A 26,122-nucleotide genomic window follows, 5' to 3' on the forward strand; every position below is an offset into this window, starting at 1 on the left:
ACCTTTGTACCAACGTACCAACGAATTTATTGATGGCAACTGGTTCTTGGGCATTACAGTTGTGCGTGGCATGAAGATGGGTAATTATGGTGTTTGGTGTCATTCTTCCAGTTCTAGTAACCAACGTTTTGTTGAAATTGTAGAGAACTGGCTCGAGAAATTCCTTGATTCTAGTAAATTAAATATATTGGCTGGTGTGACAATATAATTCTAATCATTTCAAGAGTTTAGTTGATTTTTTTTTCAATTTGGAACAAACGGCAGATGAATATACGCATATTTCCAGGCACAGTAGAGTAGAGTAGAGTTACCTCTATGGTAGAACTTTAATAGGCTATGTTTATTCCAATTTTGATTCCATTTGTTCAGTTACGGATACTGATTTGAAAATAACTAATCTTGAGATCTTAGTGATTAATGATGATGATGATGGTCCCACCTCTTACCCCTACAAAGGTTTGAGCTGGACGATGTATCTTTAAGATAATTAAATATAACAATTTAACCAGGTTTGCAAACAAAATCGAACTGGTTACAGTTACAGAAATAAATTCTCTGAGACCCTGGAAGAAGTGGAAATGCTGACGGCCGAAATTATAGATACGATTGGTAACTGGATGCAAGGAGCGAAGCGGCAGATAGCCCACCACAACACAGAAGTGATGTTGGTCAGTAACTGTAAAGCAGTGCAGAACGGTGTCGATGGCAGCAGGAGTGGGATGCAGCAGAGAACGGTAGATGAACACACAGACTATTCCCAATTCTTTCAACCTGGGTGAACAGGAAACATGGATAAGTCAACTTCCACTTGACGCAGTTCTTGTCTGGTTATAGCTGCTTCAGGAAGTACCTGCATCGGTTCGGACACACAACGTCACCCTTCTGACCGGAGTGTGGGAATGTGGAAGAATCACCAGAGCACGTGGTCTTCGAATGTCCTGGATTTGATGCTGTGCGAGAGGAGATGCTCTCCCTTAGCGCGGAGAATGTCGTCAAAGAAATGTGTCGAGAGTAGGGCACCTTTAACGCCGTCAGCAGAACAGTAGCGCAGATCATGTCAGCGCTTCAGTGAAAACAGCGAGAATACCAGCTAGAAAGTAGTAACAACCGGTGGAAACTAACGATTTTAAATTGGCTCATTGCTTGAATAGCCTATTGGTCCCAAGCAGATCACCCAAGTGCGAAGTGAAAGACGAAGCCGGGAGAACTCTCCGTCGGAGTAAACTGAATCCACCGCCGGGAGTTAGCCGAGTAGAACGCGACACTGGGAGCTAAATGGCTCACAAATTGAAGCGACGATCAGCGAAGTGGAAGCGCCAGTAAGCTGAGGTAAAGTGAAGTGCGTAATGCGCAGCCCCCTCCGAAGTAATACAAGTGGTTCCGGTGGAAAAGGGCAAGGCGTCCAAGGAGGTTTTAGTGCGGTAATAATCCCACACACCGTGTCACCATGTCACCGTGATCGTGACAAACGCCAGGAGAGGAAGAGGAGTTGAAAAAAGTCAAGAACGACAAGGAAGACAACAAGGAGGAAGGATGGCGTACCGTCGAGAAGCCGAAGGAAAAAACGGAAGGAAAAAGAAGTGAAGAATAAAGAAGAACAGAAGAAGGAGAAACCCAGGCCTCGTCGAGAGCGAAGTAAGGGCGATGCTCTGATCGTCGAAGCAAAAGACAAAACGTCGTATACAGCACTCCTCCAGAAGCTTCGAGAGGATTCAAGCAACTAGGGGAGAACGTGGTGAAAACCAGGCGAACCCAGAAAGGCGAGATGCTCTTTGAGCTGAAGAAAGATCCTGCGATCAAGAGCTCAGCCTTCAAGGAGCTAGTCGAAAAGTCTCTAGGAGAAGGGGCGAGCGTAAGAGCTCTATCCCAGGAGTCAGTGGTCGAGTGCAGAGATCTGGACAAGATCACGACAGAAGAGGAGCTGATAAGTGCGTTGAGAGTGCACTGCGATCTGGGAGATGTTGCGATGTCAATCCGGATGAAGAAGGCGTACAGCGGCATGCAAACGGCGGTGATACGGCTTTCGAAAGTTGAAGCGAATAAGCTGTTGGAGACTTGCAAGTTCAAGATTGGATGGTCAGTGTGCTACCCCCTTAGAGCGTGACATAATATATGCATCAACCCTTATCAGGCGAGGAACTGCAATGGTCCTGGTAGATCTGATCTGTGCAGGAAATGCGGGGAGAAAGGTCATATTGCAAGAGGCTGCACGAAGCAACCGAGGTTTATGCTCTGCAAACCTGGCGATACAATGACGCAACTCCACCCTTTACCCCACATTGCTTAGATAAACGAAATTCAACGAACCGATAGGCGGTTATTTCGGTTCGATTATGCAAAAATGCATATCTCTCCAATGCACTATACCAATAGCTTCTTTTGCCTCTGTACTCAGACTGGAATAATTGGATACAAATATACGAGCACAAATGTCTGTTATTTATGACATTATTCTAAACGTAGGAGCATGAAACATGGATGGATTCTAGTTGGATTGCCGATACCCAACATACTTACACATAATTCTTTCATTTGTGCTTGCTAGTCCAGTAGGATTCACCTGTGTATGATATCATTGTTGTCCGTCACGCTTACACCATCCATTCTTCAAACACGTTCTCGGTATATATGTACGTGTAGTACAGGTTGTTATATCTTTGTTTCTTTTCTCCAGCGGACTTAGCTGTATATTGTATATGTGTATAGGTATGTAGTTTGATTCATAAAAATGTTCATTCCATTCTCTGTCTAGGAGAGTTTCTGCTCTCGTCGTGATGAGTTTTTATGCTCGGTTTATTCCGCAAGTAAGTGTCAGATATCAAACAGGTATGCGACTCTCCACGTATACAAATTAAATCCAATTAACATTCAAAACTAATTTCCAACTCGTCGCAGGTGGACAGACAGACGTGAAGAAAACTTAAGTGCCTTGCAAATCCGATACGCTGGATTTAAATGAGAAATCTACATTCCGCCTGATACTTCAGTACGTTCGGATAAGCGTTTGAGTTTAAAGTGATGAGTTCGAATAGGGGCACAGATGAAACTGACCGCAGTGCGGTGACTAATGGTGACCAACAGCAAAACAATGCCGCAATACCATCGATGGAATCCGAAAATAAGCCAGCCTCCATTCAAGAGACTTCACTGTCTGTGACGAACAACTTAAGCGGGACAGCAGATAAGGAAACACCTAAAACAACCAATTGGGTTAAGTTTGAAGATGAAGATAATGGCGGTAAAAAGGTAAACATTATTTACTTTTTCTCGGGAGTGTTTTACGGTAATATTTGTGCAAATCAGTATAGACTTTGTGTGAAAAAAAGAAAATTATCAATCGTAGATTGATCTAAATAACTCTAGTTGTCGATCGATCTATAATGTTTGAACTCCGGTCTAACACAACGCTGTACGTGTTCAAAATAAATACGAAAACATACATCCAAAATCCGAGGCCAATGGAATTTTTATAGCTGTATTTGTTGTTGCACCTAATCGCCTATACAGCACGGTTAGAGATTGAGGTGCATTTGCATACACTGATGACTGACTAACGACGAGCAAATTGTTTTGTCGTCACGTGTTACTATTTTTCCGGTTCATTTAGTTTCATCAATGAATCAAATGGACAGCAGCCGCCTTAGCATGTTAGCGTTTGCTGTAACTAACCACGGTTGCTTAAGTTTTACAAGGCGTGCACTTATAGTGATAGTTGCGAAAAATCGGTAGGACTACAATATGCAAATATAGGTCAATTGGAGACATGTTTAACAATGTCAAATGACATCAGAGACTAACCAGTCTTTGGGCCAAAATCTCTGCAACAATAATAAAAAGCTTAGCGAAAAACATTTATTGACTATGCAGAAATTCGAAGTGATGAGTTTGATTCATATGAACTAAATTTGATATCAGACTTTGATACAGATCTTTGAATTTGATTCCAATACCTAATCCTTCAATTTATTTGTGCAAATTTTTATATTTATTATTTTAGATCGTTTTTAAACATTGTTATGTATTATGGTTGAAAGCCACTTAAAAGTATTTTTTTTTTTTTTTCAATTTAATGGGTGGCAACATTTAGTTTACCATTGACTAATATTTTTATCATTTTAAGCTAAGCTAATTTTAACATAAGATCGAGAAAATGTAGCATACATACTGCGTTGTTAAGGATGCTATTTTTTGGGACAACTGCAGATGTTGTCTTATGGCATCTGCAGATGTAGATGTTCAAATTTATATTGATAAAATAGTGTTGTCAAAATATATGATTACGAGAGTTTCGATGTTGACTGGCGAGCTTAAATGGTAACTTTTAACAACAGAAAAGATCAGAAACTATCATTTGAACTCACCAAAATCACTGCATAGGGGCCATGCATTAATTATGTCACGCTAAATTGAGGAAAAATGTAACCCATCCAGCCTTTCGTCACGTTTTTCCTATACCTAATTCGTAACTTGTCACAAAATCTTACACCCCCCGTCTTCCCTTAGAGCGTGACATAACATCACCAGCTAAAACGTTCACCGGTCGCAAACAATCAATCAATAATCAAAACCTTATCAATAGATATATTGAAGGGCTCAAAAGCATATATTTCTAAACAAATTCAATGGCGTTAGTTGATCAGTGAAAGGCAAAGCGAAAGAGATTTTGCCCGTATGACAATTAATTTATGTAAAAGTCCCTACGTGCAAACCCACGGAGACAAATTTGCGATCACGACGACACACAGCCCGAGCAAAGTCTGAGATCAAATTGAAATCTAAATTTGATGTTGTGGTTTCGCTGATAATGATTACTCAGGTTGTTGTCGTTTTGGTCGTTTTAACGGTTAAAATATCAAAATTGAGAGCAAACATATCTTCCTGTGACATCACATTGAAAACTATTTCTGCTATCAGTGAGAGCAAACTGAAAACCAAATTTGCTATCAATTTTTTCTGTTGATAACAAAACAAGTATTCAATTTGATGTTATGCTAAGGCAATTAAAACAAACCCGTAACAACATATTTTTAAAGAGCAAATGTACAGGAAAATGAAAACAAAATTTGGTATCAAATTTGTCAATGTGTAAACTGTGTTGATATCAAAACTTGATTTCAATTTGCTGTCATTTTGATGCTGGACTTTGCTCGGGTGGCTAACGAAACTTGAATAAAATTGCATTATTTTGACCAGAAAATAATTCTTCCCATAATCTGAAAGAAGCTTCAAGGGTTGGTCTATAATGCTATGCTTGAAGAACAATTATACAACATTGGTAAATCTCGAAAAAAGTTCAAAAGATAACTTCAAATTATCTGGAAATTATTTCTACTCAAAGGGCAAGATGCCCGAGCAAAATGACAGCAAATCGAAATCAAATTTTGATAGCAATATCAAACTGAAATCATAACTTGATTTCAGTCTACATGATTGACAAATTTGATAACAAATTTCGTTTTAATTTTGCTATACATTTGCTCTTCAAAACTATGTTGCTACAGATTGGTTTTCATTGCTTTAGCAGAATATCAAATTTAATAGGCGTTTTGTTATCAACAAGAAAAAGGTACATCAAATTGAGCTTCAAATTGCTCTCATTGATAGCAGAAATAGTTTTCAATGTGATGTCACAGGAACATTTTTTTGCTCTCAATTTTGATATTTTAACCGTTAAAACGACCAAAATGACAGCAACGTGAGTAATCATTGTCAGCAACATTAAATTTAGTTTTCAATTTGATCTCAGACTTTGCTTGGGTGGTTAGTCCTATGAGGCAAACACTTTTGGAGACATAAATATTTTTACTGTCGAAAGTTCGTTAACTATGGTACAGTATAATCCCGATTGGAACAGTTATTTTTTTTTTCAAGATACACTTCGTTTTTTTTTAATTGACACCTATGCTGCCCATAATCGCATATCAGTCCCATATGGATAGGAAATCAAGCAAAGATGGGACTGATATGTGATTATGGGTAGTATGGGTGAATATCGTGTGGTCCTGGCGACATACAAGGTTGCTGCCTTGGGCAAAGTTATTCAGGGGGTAAAGACCATTCAGTAGGTGGACATATTAGTTCAGAATTAAATCTCACTACTAGGTGCTAATGTGCATGTGAACTTCCCCTATACTATGCATCTTGAACTCATCGAGAATGTTGGCGTCTATAGCAAAGTTCTTCAGGAGGTCAATATTGGTAAATGCATGTAGATACCGGAAATCAATTCCTGGAATTCACAATGATTTTCGGTTTCCGAAAATGATGTATTGAGGTCAAAAATCGTATACTCAATTACATTTTCTAATCGCAAAACTCAGTCATGACATGGCTATGATCAGGCTTGCAATTGCTCATTACAGCTAAAATGCTATTTTTCGTTATTATGAAACAATGGGATACTATAATGATAATTTGTATTTGTAAGATGCAAGAAGAGGTGGTAAAGGTTGTATATGACATATAAAATTTGTCAATTTTGCTTTCAGAAATTATCGCCGACTTCGGTAATTTTTACCGAAATCTGAACAGCTGAACTTTTCGGTAAAATTAATGCAATTCAATTCAATTGCTTTTAAGCTACTTTGAAAGTGAAGATTTACACTGAAAATGACAAGATTTGGTCATTTAAACAAGGTTGAACATGTTTTAATATTATTTTCAAATTCAATAGCCTTTAAAATGAAGGTCAAAGTTTTACCGAACGGAAACAAAATCTTAGTGTGTATGCCTCACTCCAGCCGAATGTGATATATGTATTTCACCAACACAGTAGGCCGGGTGATTGCAGTACTTAGATAGGGTTTTTTTTTATCTAATTTCCGTCCTACTAAGCACAACCCGCGCTTTAGCTCTCTTTTCTGAACGAGTTAAAACAAAGAATGGAACATTTCTGTCAAAAATTACTTCTAAATTTATTCACCTTTCCATACGTACCGTTAGATTTGCAAAAGAGTCTTGTGACTTGTGTAGAGATATTGTTTAAAATGTAATACTGCTTCTTGATTCTAATTTCGTTCTACGAGTTTCAATTCCGTCCTAATGCATTGAAACGCCATTAGATTTTCTTCGTCCTACGAATAAACGTAGAAAAAAGGGATTCCCTAGGAGCGCTTCTTTTGTTTTCAAAACAATGAGCGTAAATATTCATACAATGCGCTCTAACAGGATTTATGTTACATCTAATGAACTAACGCATCGGAATAAACTTATTATTGATTTGTGCACGCAGGGTTACTTCCACTCACTTGCTATAAAAAAATGTTTTTCAGAATTATGAAATCATGAGATGGTACAGTGATAATTAGAACTTGTAAGTTACAAGATGAGGACGTAAAGCATGTGTTTGACACATAAAATCTGTCAATATTGCTTTCAGTGCGTCACAATCAGCGATTTTACGACTCGTGAGTGCTCACTCTGAGTGAACGCTCACGAATCATAAGATCGCTTATTGTGACGCTCTGAAAGCAAAATTGACAGGTTTTATGAGTCAAACACATTCTTTAAACTCTCTTCTCGTTACTTACAAGTACAACATAATCATTTTATCATCTAATGATTGCATAATTCCGAAAAATATGTTTTTATAGCAAGTGAGTGGAAGCAACCCTGTGAGCACGGCAATGTGCAATCATTGATATAATTGATGATTTCTGATCGATAGAACGGAAATAGGCGATTACGACGAAGTAGTGCTCTACCCTACGAATGTTTTTTTAATCGTTATCAGCCCAAAACTTGTTACACTAACAACCTATGATGTAACTAGTCCCGGACTGATTCTTTATAAACTGTTGGTACCCTCTTCTTTCAGTTGCAATTATATTAACATACCCTATAAGCCTATCATCACTCCCAACTATGGTCGTGATATCTTGAAAAGGTGAACGGCAAGGTGAGGAGAGATGAATTTGATATGTCCTTTACCAGCTGTCATGTTGTGGTAGTTGTACCCAGTTGTAGTCATGTTCTGGTAGTTTCTAAATCATGGCACCATGGTTTTCGGATCTACACACTTAATTTTTTTCCCCGAAATTCCAACAGCCGAATAGTTCTGAAATTTATTTTGCTGAGATTCAGTATAACAATTGCCGAGACTCAGCTAACAAATAACATTTTACTGAAGTATCACTCTAACAAACAGATATTTTGCAAAGATATAAGCAAAAGTAAATGCCGAGGTAATCGGCTGTTGGAGATTTTACCGAGCTAGAATAAGTGTGCGGTTCTTGGGGTTATGTCCTACACACGCTATTTTAAAACTACCCAAATTTGGGTAGAATCCACCCAGATCAGTCAACATTGAACCTACCCAAAAATGGGTAAACTATGTCGGTAAGGTTCATAGATGTATTTATAACATCCATCAACTTTATGTGGAATATATAGCGAATTGGTTGCCTGTTAATTACTGATTACCAATTCGCGATATATTCTACGTAAAGTTGAACGATAATACAAAACCATTAATTACCTCTCTGGCTACCATAACCCTTTCCATTAAAGTTCTCAAACCATAAGTAAAAAGGTTCTAATATAGTCTTCTTTCCGAAAATGTATGGAGAAAACAACTATTTTGAATGGTATACCCCGAGTTAGCCGGCGTCGGTGGTGTAGTGGTAAGCGTGACTGCTTTCTCACACCCCGATGGGTCTGGGTTCAACCCCAGCCGAGGTCGGTGGGATTTTTCTGAGGCATAAAAATCTCTGGTCACGTCTTCCTTCGGAAGGGAAGTAAAGCCGTTGGTCCCGGCCCATGTGTGTTGAATAGGTGCGATATCTTACGCAGGTGTGGAAGCTGCCTTCCTGCACATTCGATTGCTGTCAATGGATGGCGATCGATATCCGTCGGTGATTGGCACTAGATTGCGGAACAGAGACCGATGTTAAATAAAGGAAAAAATGGTACCCTGAGCAAAGTCCAGCATCAAAATGACAGCAAATTGAAATCAAGTTTTGATATCAACATCAAACTGAAAACCAAATTTTGTTTTCATTTTGCTGTACATTTGCTCTTCAAAAATATGTTGTTGCGGATTTGTTTTCATTGCCATTACCATCAACAACTATGCACAAACTATACAAGTGTGATCTTGGATGTGCTGATAATTTATTATAAAAATAATACTCATGCTGATAGCTTGTCATCTAAGTGAATCCGCGGCATAACTTCTGTTTTTCCGTCATCACCCCAATGTTTTTTTGGTGTTTTGTGTGTATAACCTTAAGTTCGAAAAAGATGTTCCAACTACAACTAGTTCAAGACCAACAATTGAAATGGCCTTAACTCCATTTTGTAAACAAACCTTGTAAGGCCATTTTCTCGCGAACCGAAGTCCGCACAGGCAAACCAACAAACCAACATAAGGTAGGGGAAATTCTTCTCTACCCGGTTGTGGTTTAGGTTTGCGAATGAAGGTTTCGGTTCGCGAGAAAATGGCCTTACAAGGTTTGTTTACAAAATGGAGTTAAGGTCATTTCAATTGTTGGTCTTGAGTTAGTAGATAGGAAATCCACAGGACGTAAGACTGGTATGCAAATACCGGTAGTATATAGGTAGCTTTAATCTTATTTTCTTATTTATATTTCAACAGAGTCCCAATCCATTGGCACCACCCCGAACCTCTAAATCAACAGGTCCTGTGGCACCGACGCCGTCGCAGAAAGACATAACACCTGCGGTACTGACGACAGAGACTGTTCACGTCAATGTAGATTCAAGGTTACCGAGCATACCAAAACAAGGCAGTCAAGCTAATAATGCTGGCGCTTTGTCCCAATCATCTATCTCAGCAGGCAACGTTAACAAGACATCACAACCTGCGGTGATCGACATTCCAAAGCAATCCGTCAATGTTGTTCAACCGATTCAGTCAATGCGCACAATTGAACTTTCAACCGGTCGTGTTCGTGAGGGCTTTGGTAAGCATTTTTTCAGCAAAGTGTAATTATAAATAGAATAATTTTAAATATTTTGATCCCAGCAAACGGTGATGTGATTGTTACACTATTGCCAACAAATACACGTTGGCCCTGGATAACTCCTGCTGTATTCCGCCCAGAACTTGTTCCAGAAGAATTAATGGCACAAGGATTAACGGTGAGCTCAGTAATCAAAACTTGTCATAAAACATAAAACCATAAATAGACAAACATACACACTTAGATTTGTTTTTGCCGAGATGGGCACCACCGAGCAGCTTGTATCACGGCAAGTTTTTCACTGAGATCCAGCAAAATAAAATGCCAAGCTGCTCGGTGGTCCCCACTTCGCCAAAAAATCTTAGTGTGTAGCTTTTCGATTAAAAAATCACCATGGAAGGCATAAACGATATCTCACGCAGTAGCCGAAGTGGCGAATTAAACAACTTTCATGCACCTCGTTTTTTTAGGGTGCTTGCACACCAATTTCGGGACCTCCTTTTGTCTTTAGCACTTCTTAAAAAAATAAGAATAGTTTTTAAGAATTGCATAGAATTTCGAATTGTTTATAAAACATCACGGAACAGTAAATAAACGAAATTCTTAAAAGTTCGAAAAGCTTCATAGAAGAGGAGTTAATTTATGGTAGTTCAGCAATCTTGTAAAAGTTGAGCGAATTCAATAAAAAAACGAGAAACTTCGTAAATCTTCTTTGAAGAGCAAGGAATTATGTAGAAGTTAAGGGAACTTCATAGAAGCTCGGCCAGGTTTTCGAGAATTTCGTGTAATTCAGGGAGTTTTGTTGATGGGAATATTGTAGAAATCCATCATGATGTTCTGAGATCCTGAACCTCCGGGAACAGTGAATGATACATTGGAAATATATACAAGTAAGCTTGGTAAAAAATTAGTTGTAGTTTTGTCAACCTATACACCTATCGTATAAGTTCAGAAAACTTCGTAGAAGTGGACGCAACTTTCCAACAATTTGCAGAGCTTTCCACAAATTTAGGGAACGTCATAAATAGAGGCTCAGGGATAAGTTGAAAGGATTGGGAAGAAGTTTAGGAAGCGTTATTCGTATTATTATTATTATTATTATTATTATTATTATTATTCTGAAGATCAGAAACACTTCTTTTTTTTCCCTGATTTGTTTTCCGTCGATCTTGTTTTCCATACCAATGTTACCGACGGCAGGGAGGCAGCTCTCACACCTGGACCCTACCTCTCGACCCATCAACTCAATGACCGGGGACCAACGTATTTAACCTCTTTCCGAAGAAAGGCGTGATCAGAGATATTATGCCTCAGAAAATCCCAACAGCGCCAACTGGGATTGAACCCAGGCCTTTTGGAGTGAGTGGCAGTCACGCTTACCATTACACCACCGGCGCTGGAAACACTTCTTCACAGAATTTCAAATGTTCTTAAAATTAAGACATCTTCAAATCTAATGAGACATTCAACCTTTAAATGAGACGTTTGCGTGTAGCAACAAAGTGAATAGAAGATGAAGGTTTAATTTAACATAACATTTGCAATGCAAAATTATACGAGTTATCTATTATACGAGAGAAACGTGATTTCATGCATCACTGGGTAATACACACTAAGATTATTTCATCGAAATCTGTGAAATTTTACCGAAATCTCAACAACTGAACGCTCGGTAAACAGTTCGGTGATTTTTCACAGATTTCCTGTAATTTTTCACCGAATATCTGTGAAAAATTACAGGACATCTGTGAAAAATCACCGAACTGTTTACCGAGCGTTCAGTTGTTGAGATTTCGGTAAAATTTCACAGATTTCGGTAACATAATCTAAGTGTGTAAGATTACCCATGGAAACTTAACTGTCAAACAGTGAAAAAAATTTTTAATATTATATCCAAGAGGATGCACTTCAGTAATGTCGAAAATCTCATGTAATTTTAATGGCCACAAAAATAAACAAATGCAGAAAAAGCAGCGTAATGTCAGTTCATGTACTGTATTAATAATAATTTTGCCCAGCTTGGCTAGTAATATTACACCATATTTTTGACACGATTGAAGTGCATCCACTTTGATGTGATATCAAAATTAATTTTTTGCTGTGCATAATACCGAGCCTGCAAAATGCGTGTCGATGCTGTGACACAACACGCTTGTATGGAGGCGAACCAGCTCCAGGCTGAAAGCCTCCTTAATAAAGAAAACTTAACTTAACACGCTTGTTCCGTTGTCCAGCAGGGAGTTTGTTCTCAGTACACTGAAGTCTTTTTTCACACGGTTTTTTTACGCGGTTTTTTTACAGTGTTTTTTTTTTACACGGTTTTTCGCGATTTACACGGTACGTATTTAACGATTTCTCGATAACGATACAACCTATCGACTTGATTCCAATCACATTATCCGTTTCAAGCTAAAGGTAATCGAATGGCATATTTAAAAAAAACACAATTTTTGGTGTAAATACAGAAATTTTTAAAATATGTCTATATGGACCATAGCATGCTATAATTACAAATGGCATCAAAATCCGATTTTTTAAAACATTTTAACATGAGAAAAATCAAAATCTCGTAGGGTTTTTTTTACGCATGAGTTAAGATATAATTTAGTAGCTAAACTAGCTAGCCGTATATGGGGCCAAACAGAAAAATACACTTTTCCCATGCGTATGATTGAAAAACTGTGAACAGCAAAGTTTGAGGAAATTAATTGGGCTTTTTGTTAAAAATACTTTCAAGATTGAACACTCACGAATAACATCTCAAAAGAGTGAAAATTGCTCAAATTATGCGACAAGTGAACTTTAACCTACGAGTATCTCGAAAATAACAACTTTGGGCAATTTAAGCATTATGAGCTTTTTTGTTGTAAATTTAATGTGTTTTAATATTAACACTATTTTAAAGATATTCGATAACTGTAGGTGGTATTTTGGAAAATACTAATTTCTTCAATTATTCATAACTTTTTTGTTTATGATTTTCGCAGCAAATGCACAGTGTCAGTAGGTATTACTTTATCTGAACTACAAAATAAATATAAAAAATAATTTAAAAAAAATGCAATTTGAGTAATTTTTTTTTTTTTTTTTGATAATTTTGATTTTTTTTTTGTAAAAAAAATTATATTTTTTTTACAGTGTATATTTTTTCTTGAAAGGCACAATACTTGTCCGCAACTTCTTCGAAGACACCATCTCGATCAAACAAATTGTTCACGAGATATATATTTTTCTATTGATGCGTATCATTTTTGCATAAGCCCTTTTCAAGTGTTAATCGTGTGCAAAACTAGGGAACCATATATGTAAAATTGCATGTTGGGCAATAACAAACAACTGTGCAAAGTTTCAACATAATCGTAGAAGGTCGATCAAAAAATTTAAAAAAAATTCGTCATGTGAAATGGAACTGCTGTGAACAAAAATTGCATTTAAATTCGAACAGCAATGTACCAGAAGTCGCGAGATTAGTTTGAAGGACACAAATAGTAAATATCCACCGCCGGAGTTCTCAATATTGAAACCCGACTGTCGACATCAATTTGAGGCCCTGTTTTTGCGAAATCAACATTTGCTAATAAGGTTTGGCACCGTCGGGATTAACCACTATCGGATGAAGGTTCAGTTTACGTGGACTTAGTTTTTTTCTTTTGGGTAAATTTTCTCAATCTCGATGAAAATCACACTTTTGTAATGTCCATGAGCAAAATCCTATCACCACGCATTTTCTCAGCATTTTTCAAATTAAAATTAGGAATTTTTAAAATTATTTTCTTTTGAAAAAATTCTATGTGCTTGTAAACAGTACCACTGAACTGTCCAAAAATTGATCAATCGTGACGTCAGGTTACAGAACCTTATTGCGAATTCGCATTTGATGGAACCACAATCATAAAATAAATCACATAACCAGTGAAGAATATCCATGTGAATTTCACATAACTTTCATGTGATCCCATAATTGGACATTGCACCACTAAATCACATAAACGTTATGTTTTCAATGAAATTTATATGATTACTCACATAGAATTTCTTATGTTATGTGATATTCAGATAAAAATCATTATTTTTATTATTGGAAAAAATATTATGTGAGTTCCAAATAGAAATTAAGTGTAAACTTTTTCCATTGCAGTTCACAGTGCGAAACCGAACTTTTTGTCAGTGCGAACCTCAACCTGAGGTACAGTTGTGTTCGATAAAATAGCAGCGCAAGCCGATTTTCATACAAAATGATCAACTTTGACATGATGTAACTTTGTTAACTTATGATAAATTGAGCTGAAACGTTTGCCAAAGAACTTCCCTCCCTTTGGCTAGTTTTTGCACCTTGCTGTTGGTGGGCGAGCTTAATTTCATGCTTTATAGTGGAGTGTTGGAGACGGTAGGTTTATGACCGGCGTTGCTGGCTCATGCCGCGATAGAATGGCGGCATGGGCAGGCAATGGGGATTACTAGGCTTCCCCTCTCTGATAAACCACTGCATGAGAGAACCAAAGATCTAGTCTAGCAGTGATAGTATCACACTTGTTACTCCTTTAATTGAGAGCCGCGTCGTAGTACGCTTACATATAGGCACTGACGTTGGGTGTGATACTGGCGGGTTTTGCCGCAAATCACTCTTATTTTATTTATTTTTACGCAGATAGATTTATTTGGGTTTGCAAGGGAATTATACTATTGAAATATTTCAGAAAGTGCTCCTTCTATTTGCGTGACAAGCTTTCATTGTTGTTTTCATTGAAGTATTACTCAGGAAACAATGTTAAACATCATTTTTGTACATGGTATTGTAACTAATCTTATATGTGCTTCATTTTGATTTGGGATAAGTGTTTGAACTATGGCTCGAGATTTCCACTGTGGTGTGCTTCTATTGTAACATACCCATATGTATTTTTGTGGTGCGACATAGTGGAAACGTGAGAGCGTAATTGGAGCATATACCCTATATAATTTAAAAATCAGCTAGGAAACTAACTTCAAAATGAAGCATTTTAGTCACATGAAGGTGTTACCTGGGTTAAACTAAGATATAATAAATAAGTATAGGTCAAAATCAAAAGTACTTGAAACACGTTTAATTTTAGATTACAAGAACAAGTGCAGGTACTTAATAAAGCATGGGTTATGCTTGATTAGGTGAATTAGAGCTTTTAATAATTTATTAAATTAGACTAATGAGATATCATAATCATCAAATGAACTTAAATAAGAAACTTCAGAAAGTCTAATGACATTAAGTAGATAAACAAAAGAATTAGGATGTGGGGGGTCCGCTTAGGGAGGCAACTAACCTTTAAAGTTGTAGAATAAATCTTCTTATTTAGTCTTGAACTTTAAAAAGAAAACGCAGGCAGACCAATAGCATTTAGCAGATTAACAAGGAGAGGAATAGTTTAGGAAATAAGTTAAAGTAGAGGTATGTGACAATTAATAGCTTTTAAACTTTTGGAGGTATTGTATTCCCCTGAGTTTGTTGTACTCGATTACTATATAATTCTCTCAATACGCGAAATCTCTTATATATGCGGTTAAAGCATTTGAGTTAACTTATTTCTTAGTGTTCAAGTACTTACATTTGTAAACAGCAGTCAATGTTAATCTATGAACTAAACCATACGTAAAATCGATCTTTCCTTATGTGGTATTGATGCATGTTTAACTTTTGAGCTTCTGTATTTGTTCGGTACGGTCGCGAAATCTTGAAATGATTGATACGTGCGGTAAAATAAGTAAATTGAAACAAAGCTCAACAGTAAAATAAGTAGAATATTTAGGGAGGAAACCAAAATTAATCAACTTGCCAACATAGGCTATCACATTTATTTTGGTGGCACTCTTTTAACGATAATAAGCCTTTTTTCTTGCTTCGGTTCTCGCACGGCTTTCAGAATTCGCGCGGTTTTCGTAACTTACATAATTTAGATATTTCGTTCGAAACGGATTTACTTATTCAATCGGTTTACTACGCGGATGTATCTACGCGCACACGTCACAGCATTTTTTCTATAACTATCTTGAAACAATACATACGGAATCCAGTGTTCAAGCGGCCAACATAGTCTAGTCCTGATGCTGTATTGTCAAAGATAGAAGCAAAATTGGGTCAAGTCTTGAAAATTAAGCTGCTCTAGCTTAATACCAAAAAAAAAAAAAAAAGAAGCGTTTGCCAAAGAACTACAATTATGTTCAATTTTACGATTACAATGTTTGGAAGTACCTGCCGGAAAGTGAGACACCAGGTAAAATTGTTCAAAATAATAGCAGAGTAAACAATGTAAACAAACCACTACAAGATGCCAATAAAAGTTAGGTTAACTTGACGATGCAGTTCCCTATAAGGTTTTGTACCGGCGGGGTTAACCTCAATCGGATGACAGTTTAGTGGTACTGTTTACGTGGACTTCGTCGATTTTTTCTTGGGTAGATTTTCTCGATAATTTTTTAGACTGCAGTGAGATGTAAACCACACTTCTGCAATGTCCACTAACAACATCCTTTAACGCGCATTTTCTCAATAATTTTCAAATTAAAATTCAAATAGGGTAGAGCGCTACTTTGTCGTATTCGCCTATTTCCGTTCTATCGATCAGAAAAGTTCAATAATATCAATGATTTCACGGTGCACAAATCGTTGGTTCATTGGTCGATGCGTTGGTTCATTAGCTACAACAAAAACTCTATTAGAACGCATTGTATGAATATTAACGCTCATTGTTCTCATAACAAAAGATGCGCTCCTAGCGATTCCCCTTTTTCTACGTTTATCTGTAGGACGAAGCAAATCTAATGGCGTTTCAATGCGTTAGGGCGAATTTCGAATCAAGAAGCAGTATTAGATTTTGAACAATGTCTCAACAATTTGTGACTATTTATCAAATCCAACGGTACTTATGGAAAGGTGAATAAATTCAGAAGTCATCTTTGACACAAATGTTTAATTTTTTGTTCAGACCCGTCAAAAAAAAAATTAGATCAAAAATCCTTGCCAAATTGCTTTTTTTTCAAAAAAAAATTAACTGCTTGTAAACAGTACCACTGAACTATCAAAAAGTTCATCCGATTAACACTGAGTTCATTCGAGACGTTACGCTGCAAAACCTAATACTGCTGTGAGAAATATTTAGTACGGTTAAGGATCCCACACCATTCATCAAATGAACGAATCCAACATTAATTTGGATTATTCATTATTTTGAACACTCCGTTCTATTGGCCAGACGCTGGCTATAAACCAAGACTTAAAAAAAATAATCATTAATTTTTTTATGCTTTTCAGCTAACCGTTGAAGAGTATGTTCACGCCATGGAAACTCTTGTTAATGACTACCGATTCACCATGTATAACATATGCTACAAACGCGTATTGGTCGTGTGGATTCTGTTTGCGTTCGTAGTGCTATTAGGTCTGCTGTTTTCAGGCCTATATGGAATCACGCTATTTTCGCTTGGCGTTGGTTGGCTTTTCCTTAACGCAGCAGCGATCTTCTTATGCATGTGGGTGAAGTTGCGGCTTGCCCGTGGACTCGAACGCTGCATGGCTCGCGTAAATAAGCAGTTGATACGTCATAAAATCTTGCTGGCGTTAGATGACCGAGGGCACATTTCGTGTCACAAGGTAAATCTTTGCTTCATGTACTTTGAACCATCGCAATGCATTAGCTACTTGAATGAGTTTATCGAACGAAGTGAACAAAATGGGAACACTATTGAGCCTGGTTGGGAGAGTCGGCTGGATGTCACTACCAATGATATTGTCATTCAAGGAGCCAACACTACTCGACTATCAAGAAAGCAGGTAGGTGGCAGTAGCTTTTTTACATACCAAATTTATGTGATAAGGGTTTTAAAAATTTTTTGTGATTGAATCTAATGCCTAAATTCCACGTAATGTAATATAAACTCTAGGGTAGAGCAGAAGAAATTTTCCTACGCTATCTACAGCGTTGGGGTAAGGATTACCTCCGGAGGCGACTGGACTGGACCATTGAAGAAAATGGAATCGTTTCCTCACCAAGGCATATTCCTACTGCATATTGCCCTTGCCAGTACGCAGAGGAAGTTCTTTTGCATAAAAAACCAAAAGATGACCCACGAGTTTGTTGTGCATCACTTCGGCAGCGAATACAAAGATTAGGATTTCAAATCTGATCATTACTACAAAAGAAATAACAGTCAATAAGCGCCAAACAGATCGAACGTTAAAAGTGATAAACTAGAGTGAAGCATACTGTATCATTAGAAAACTCTACTAACAATTAGTACAAAAGTGTTAACATATTGTGCCTCTGACGAATATTTTAGTACTTTAAGAATATCGGAATTTGGTGGCGGGTGACACATATGTGTATATCACAAGATAACTGACCAAAATCTACTTAAAGTAGAATTACCTTAATTTATCATCACAAAATTTACATACTGAAACCCTCAATAAATAAATGATTTTACGGAAAAAAGACATTAACGTGCTTTGTTACAGGAACGAGGACTGCTTCTGTTGCTGCGATACGCCTCTAGATGGGGTAATGAATCGATGCGTGGATTGCTTGATGTGTCCTCTGTTGAACCCGCTCGCCACTGTCGCCAGTTTCAGTGTCCTTGTCAGTATATTGAATACCACCTCAAATGCAAACCTCAAGGCAAGTTGAACTGTGCTAGTGTTTTCGCTGGGTGATGGTTGTGTTGTAGTTAGTTTGAAGTTGTATGTTTTGTGGTTGAGGGTTTATTGTGATTAATACGTAATCATGCACACAGGGTTCATGGTGAAAAGTGCCTTGATGACGGTTTCCTAAGAATACTGTTGTTATCTGCCAAAATCTTAACCTATTGTTTTAGTGAACTGAAATTACTTATATTTGGAACAATTGGAAATAACTCGATCGATTACCCTGAAGCTTGGTTCTTCAAAGTGCATACGATGCCCATCATTATTTTAAATTTAGAATAACATTAACAAGTAAGACTTTCTTTCTACTAAAACACCTACGGATATGAAACATCACGCCTTTAACAAAATTTGAATGTACTTAAAAAGAGACGTTTGTACCTTAACTGAATAGTAATTTAAGAACAGTACGCTTCACTATCACTCACGACGGTGTACTTAAAATTTGTTGACTAATGCTTTGAAACGAACTACTTGTTTCAGTAATGTTATCCGATCTGCGATTTTAAATTACCAACTAGTGTATCTTCTTGAAGTACTTAGTAAGAAATAATTCCGTCCACGATAAGCTACTTTTAAATATCTTTTCCATATGTATTTGCTCATTTTAAAGTTAATATGTTATTTTGTGAAATGTACTCGGATTAGAAGGGTTTGATAATGTGAATAGTTAGTATACAGTATTAGCAGTTGCATCGGAAAAATTTGTTAAAACGTCATACCCAATAAAAAGTAGATAAAAAAGGCAAAAACGGTGGCTAATAAAACCTTCATGTTCAATATAAAATCACGTGTACAATTAATTCCGAAATCGCACATCCTTCTATCATCAGCACCATCTAAAGCAAATAATGATCAATTTTTCTAGGCTTAGTCGGTCAACTTTTCTTCGTTTAACCAATCTATCGCTAGAATGTGTTTGTTTTGTCTTTAATTAACCTTATTTTCAACGCAAGACACCGTGTATTTATTTGGTTCAACTAACATCAACTGTAGCTGTACAAAGCACCACTATCGCTTTTTTTTATTATTATTTAGTCACGTTAGTACTTCTGGGCAGGAGTTAACGTCTACAATGTAAATTTCTAATGAAGACGTTAAGGGAAAGCTCTGTAACAAATAATTACGTTTTGATTTTTCAAAAAATATTGGGAAAATATGTAAAAAATAAAAATAAACCAGTTTTTATTTTTATTTTTCTAAAGACAACTAAAAACCCAGTAAAATTTTACCGATTTCGGTAATCTAAACTCTGTGTGTAGACAGAACACGAAATAAAAAAAGATAAAAAATCATTGCTCAATCAAGCTCCCGCGATAGGCCTTTTTAAATACATGAATTGAAAAAAATGTAGTATAATGTAATGTAGACATAAAACTAGTGATGCACCAAATATTCGGCCGTTATCAAGTTCAGTCAATGGCTCCTTTAGCTATAAGTCGGTAAAGGCGCACTACAAAACAAGACCATGCTGGAGGTGGCTGGGTTCGCTTCCCGGTCCAATATAGGAATTTTTCGGGTTGGAAAATTTCTCGACTTCCCTGAACATAGAGTATGATTTTACTTGCCACACAATTCAAGAGCCACATGTGAAAAGAGCATACAAGCTTTTTCTAAACAAACCTTTGTAGGCCCTCTTCTCAACAACCGAGGGTCGCCCACGCAAACTAACAACATCATTGAGAAGGGGAAAGCTTCCCCTATCAGGTGATGTTAATGGTTTGCGTTGGTGTCATATGGGTGGCGAGAAAAGGTCATAAGAAGGTTTGTTTACAAAAAGCTTGTATGCCCTTTTCACATGTTGTTCTTGAATTGTTCTAATGCAAAAATAGTACAGGCATCGAAAGCTCTCAATTAATAACTGTGGAAGTGCATCTAGAACACTAAGTTGCGAGCACGCAATAAGTTAATATGTGATAAGTAATAAGCTTGAAATGCGAAGAAGAAGAAGAAAAGGAATATAAAGCTTTTCAATTTCTAAATTTCGCTCAAACACCTTGTCGGCCACTTGTTAGGTAGTAAAAGGCCGAAAATCAGGAAACATTTTGGTGTGAACCCCGAATACCTGATCGAATACCACATATACTACGAAAAAGACATGTAAATGTCGGTTCCCTGAGACCGACACATGCAAGCGGCAAGGTTGCAAATACTCATTTCAGCTAAAATAATGTTTTTCGGAATAATAAAACCAAAAGATGGTATGATGGCATGTTTTACTTGTAACTTACAAGAAAAGGTTACAAAGTATGCGTTTGAAACATAAAACCTGTAAATTTTGCTTTCTATGAGTCACAATCAGCGATTTGCTGATCGCTGAGTGAGTGAGTGAGTGAGTGAGTGAGTGAGTGAGTGAGTGTGTGAAAAATCGCTGATTGTGACCCTCATAAAGTGAAATAAACAGGTTTAATATGTCAAACACATTCTTTGCAACCTCTTCTTGTATCCTACCAATTCAAAATATGATCATGGCATCTAATTATTTCATAATTAAAAAAAAAACATTGTTTTAGCTGAAATGAGTATTTGCAACCTTGGCAAGCAGCTCTAATGACATAAGAATCAGAAGAGAGGAGAAAATCAATTTAATACCTTGTACAGACATACATTCAATGTTGTACCATAGAGGTAACTCTAAGACAAGTATATCCCGAAGAAACGTGCTCAACTTTTTGGCTCACCTCTGGTACTATCTTCGGTCCCAAGCTTGTCGAATCACCCCTCGAAACATAGGAAAAACCAATAACCCCTCATTTTATCTGTCAAACTTTCATAGCGAATCAAAACAAACATTGCGTAGTACTAGAATTTCAACTAGAATAGGGTACGTTAATTGTTTGCTTGGGACCAATAGCACAAACGAAGTGACAGACGACTTACTGGCGAAGAAATCAATTAAAATAATGTGGTTCACTGTAATAGAATTTTCTTGGAAGCTTGTGCCATCATCCACCAGATGGGTTAGTTTTTTTGTTTTGATTTGAACAAAGTTGATTTTGTGTACAATGATTCTTTGACAGTGTGCAAAGAGTGCGTATCATTTTGTCATTTTTTTATGCATTTCAGTTTTGAGTAGAGTGAAAGAGATAGAACCAAAACATTCTAGTACATTCGGTTAAAATGCTAGTTCATGCTAGAACATGCAGGGGTGAGTGAAATAGCTTGGGACTGCTTGGGACCGTTGTTCTGGTACTGAGTGAGCCAAAAATAATAATGATTTTCTTCGGGACCCAGTGGTCTTAGAGTTACCTCTATGGTTGTACTGCTTTAATCTAGTACCACAAATTGTACTTTTTGATGTACTAGATTAAAGGAGTACAGCGGTACTAATTTGTTTGTCTGTCTGTGGTATAATCAAACACACTTTTCGTCGTTTTGCGTATGCTTCGGTTTAGGAACACTTAATTTTACATGAAATCTGTGTTTACGTTCTATGATTTACATCAAAGATGAATTACGCCACGTGTAAAAATATTTATTTCTATATGTGTGAAATCCGAGCACGGAAGTGGAAGTGGAGAGTCGGACATATACTACACAGAAAAAAAAATCTGAATTTTAACTGTCGCGTAAAATCTCCTCTCGATTATTTTGAGCTATGCTAGCATAAACAACGAAATTGCTTACAAGCTTGTATACTATACTGCTTATTTTTGCGATATTGCGCTTAAATTTACATGAAATGTTGTGTAAAATTACGCCAAATCTAGCGTTTATAACGTGTGCGCTTTATATCACAGAAATGTACATGAATTTTTCATAAGGTATACGAAGGGATGTACACGATACCTGTAAGCACAAACTTCGTTTGTGCTGTAAGCGTATGCAGCCGCAGCCGAAACAGACCCAGGGACGGTGGAGTCTTATCAAGGAAATCAAGAAAGTCGTCTGGAATTTAACAAGGGCTCACACAGCAAAAAAATCTGAATTATAATTGTGATGTAAACATTCATTCACGTAAACTTGTGTTTCATTTCACGCAAACGAGCAACTTGTAAGCAATGTTGTTTACAAATATGGGCTTTCGTATACAATATTTGCAACATTTCATCAAATGTCTCAGAACTTAACACGATTTATAATGTAAACTTAGATGAGATGTGACGCTCCTTTTATGTGCATCATATTGAACAGAAATTTACACTACTTTTTCGAACCGTGCAAGTTAATGTGAATCTGAAAGGGGGTTTTCAGGTGTAGTTACCACCCTGCAAATTAAAAAAGAAAGTTTCCAACTAATAACTGTCAAGGACAGGCGTCCCAGACAATCAGAAGTCGTATGTACAATTCTGTTTGTAATATATTTGTACAGATTTAGTACAAATTGCATATAAGAATGAATTTCATCACATGATGTTTATGATTCATGGTGTATGATGCAAACTTTTGACCTTTATACGATTTATCATTTCTATTAGTACAAGAGTAGAAAATTCTACTAGAAATTAAATCACGTAAGACTTGCCAAACTGAATTGTTTATAACAGATTAAGTTGTATATGATGATGAATCGCTTACAAAGTAGGTTTATATTTGCACGTGTATGATCTCCTTTTTGTGTAGACACAAGCAATATTTTGGCTGGCATTCGATTTGTTTGCGGATATATACAGATATAAAAAACAACTTTGAAATACAAAAAAAAAACAACTTTGAAATGCAGTCTGGTTGACAGGGGTACATTTTCAGTTGGGCTGTAACTGCGAAGAATATTTTGGGGATTGTAATATTTTTGTTATTATTAAACCTATCAAAAATAGTCAAACCATTTGTTGCCAAGCAAATAAATTTGAGGATCATAACAATTAATTTGGCAAATCAAAGTTGGCACTCGTGGAGAATAGAAGAAGTATGAGTGTGATCTTAAAAAATGCTTATTTTGCAAATGAAGCATTTTATTTTAATCTGGTTAATGCTACGTTAGTAGAAAACTAAAAGCATACTCAATAGACATATAATATATAAAAAATAATATATTTTCAGATTTGTAGGTGTATTCATAGATTTCAGCTTTTCTACCACTGTAGCAGCAACCCTCCCTTAGCTCAGTTGGTAAAGGCGCAGCTACAAAGCAAGACCATGTCTAGGAATTTTTCGGGTTGGAAAATTTCTCGACTTCCCTGGGCATAGAAGTATGATTGGACTTGCCACACAATTATACCAATGCAAAAATGGTACAGGCATCGAAAGCTCTCAATTAATAACTGTGGAAGTGCATCTAGAACACTAAGTTGAGAGCACGCAATAAGCTAATATGCGATATGCAATAAGCTTGAAATGCGAAGAAGAAGAGAAGCAGCAACCAGAATTAAATAAAATGCACCATTTGCAAAATAAAATCATTTTAAGATTGCATTCGTATACCTCCCCGTGAAAAATTTTGAAACAATCATCACTGTCATAGTTCTTATATTCTCCACGAGTGCCAACTTTGATTTGCCAATATGGTAGTAAAAATCTTTGTTTTTTTTTTTCTTGAAAAATAAAGTATTTAGTAACATTAGCATTGAGCCTTGTGTAGCAAGCCTAAAACTTCCGCTTATGATGCAAACGATGCTGCGTGCAGTGGAATTGATTCCTGATCAGTAGATATTTTCTGTTGAAATTCTCTCGATTTCCTTTAGTAGCTATTATTGAGCAATAATAGCTCAATAAATATTATAGCATTATTATTGAGCTTGCCATACAATGGTAGGTTAAGAAAACTTTCATTCAATTATGAATTTGTTTAAAGGCGTTAAAAATATCCATAGTAGATGTGGTGTTTTATTTTGCACAAACATGAACCTTTCTAACTATAACTAAATCAAAAATTAACAATTAATCTTTTAAAATTATGATACTAAGATGTTACTGGAAGACACGTAAGGGCTTAAAGAGCGAGTATTATCAATTTAATTCTACGTTATTAATTTTGTATTAACCCAAGAGTAGTCACTTCAAATCACCAAAAAATAAGCGGTGTTTTTGCAAGCGAATAAAAAAGAAATCTTAACTCTAATTGATTCGGGATTCAATTGTATTTCAGGATGAATTCTTACTCGTTCTAGTGATGTATATATATTATTTTAATATCCAATAATTTTTTTGTTAAAAATCATTTTTTAATAGTGTGTTTTTTACGCGTGCACTCAATGCGCTGGTGCACGATTGCTGGCAGGTTAATGACAGATATTGCCACTATTTGCAAACAGGATTAACACGACAAACAGACATAACTCTCGAACGTTGTTCATTGAACAGAGTCGATGCTCTAATAAGAGTCCCGCCACAAATGAAGTGACAGACGACTAACTGGCGAAGAAATCCATTAAAATAATGTGGTTCACTGTAATAAAATTTTTTAAAAGCTTGTGCCATCATCCACCAGATGGGCTAGTATTTTTGTATTGATTTGAACAAAGTTGATTTTGTGTGCAATGAAAATTCAGTGTGCAAAGAGTGTATCATTTTGTCATTTTTTATGCATTTCAGTTTTGAGTAGAGTGAAAAAGATATAACCAAAACATTCTAGTACATTTAGTGTTGCCATGTGGTACAATCGTAGAGGTAACTCTAAGACTAGAAGGTCCCGAAATAACGTGCTCAACTTTTTGGCTTAGCTCTGGTACTCTCATCGGACCAAAGCTAATCGATTCACCCCTCGAAACATAGGAAAAACCAATAACCCCTCATTTTATCTGTCAAACTTTCATAGCGAATCAAAACAAACATTGCGTAGTACTAGAATTTCGACTAGAATGGGGTACGTTAATCGTTTGCTTGGGACCAATAGGCTAGTCAAGTAGTGAACCAATTTAAAATCGTTAGTTTCGTATTGATTGTTGGTACAATCCAGTAGCAGTGTTGCCATGTGGTACACTGAAAAATTGCAAAAGCAGGTTCGTTACCAAAGTTTTCGAGCCACTCCGTCTGTCACTTCGTTTGTGGTCCCGCCAAGATAAAATGTTGCGAACAAGCAGCACTGTTTGTGATTTATTTTTCGTCAGAGTAAACGGCAACCAGATTTTTTGCGTTAGCATCGGATGACTTTCATTCAGAAGTGAAAAATTTCATGTCGGTAACGGAGCTTCTGGGAGACAAAAACAATTATAGAACCTGAAAAATGTTCAAACAAGTACTTGGTATAACTTATAAATACCACAATGTACTAAATAAAGCGAAGAAAAGTTTTTCATCTAAAATTACTAAAATATTGTCAGTAATGAATGCAATACTTGTAGTTCACTGGCTGTGGGAACAATAATGTTTATTTACTTTGCTTGTTTGGTCCCCGCTTGTCAGTTCGATTGGTACTTCTGGCTTCACTCTTGGCGGGACTCTTATTACCGTGGATCCCCGCTAATCTGAACGACACCTCATTCATATTAACGGGGTCCATTTTTAATTTGAACTTCTAGTAACCCTATCAGCGTGTTTCTGGTTGCCTTATTTGCTGTTTTGTTTTGATTCTGCGTTCCGTTTTGCAATGTTCCATTTCGCTTTACTCCGTTCCATGTGCAAAATTACGTTTAGGCAATTTTTA

General features: G+C 36.6%; 1 protein-coding gene across 5 annotated transcripts in view; it reads left to right on the plus strand.

The window, feature by feature from the left end:
• Positions 1–2,691: 2,691 nt before the first annotated feature.
• LOC135701757 (uncharacterized) overlaps positions 2,692–26,122 on the plus strand; it is a 31,004-nt gene continuing 7,573 nt past the window's right edge. For 2 of the 5 annotated variants that reach the window (XM_065222684.1, XM_065222683.1), the window contains exons 1-5: positions 2,851–3,246; positions 9,596–9,923; positions 9,986–10,101; positions 17,209–17,727; positions 18,412–18,571. In XM_065222684.1, coding sequence (XP_065078756.1) covers positions 3,019–3,246; positions 9,596–9,923; positions 9,986–10,101; positions 17,209–17,727; positions 18,412–18,571 — 1,351 coding nt within the window. In that variant the 5' untranslated portion in view covers positions 2,851–3,018. The other 3 variants (XM_065222682.1, XM_065222681.1, XM_065222680.1) reach the window with 3 other exon arrangements.

The sequence above is a fragment of the Ochlerotatus camptorhynchus genome, unplaced genomic scaffold (genome assembly GCF_037179485.1).
Source record: "Ochlerotatus camptorhynchus isolate MF236.1 unplaced genomic scaffold, CSIRO-AGI_Acam_v1.1 ptg000176l, whole genome shotgun sequence".
NCBI classification, from domain to species: domain Eukaryota; kingdom Metazoa; phylum Arthropoda; class Insecta; order Diptera; family Culicidae; genus Ochlerotatus; species Ochlerotatus camptorhynchus.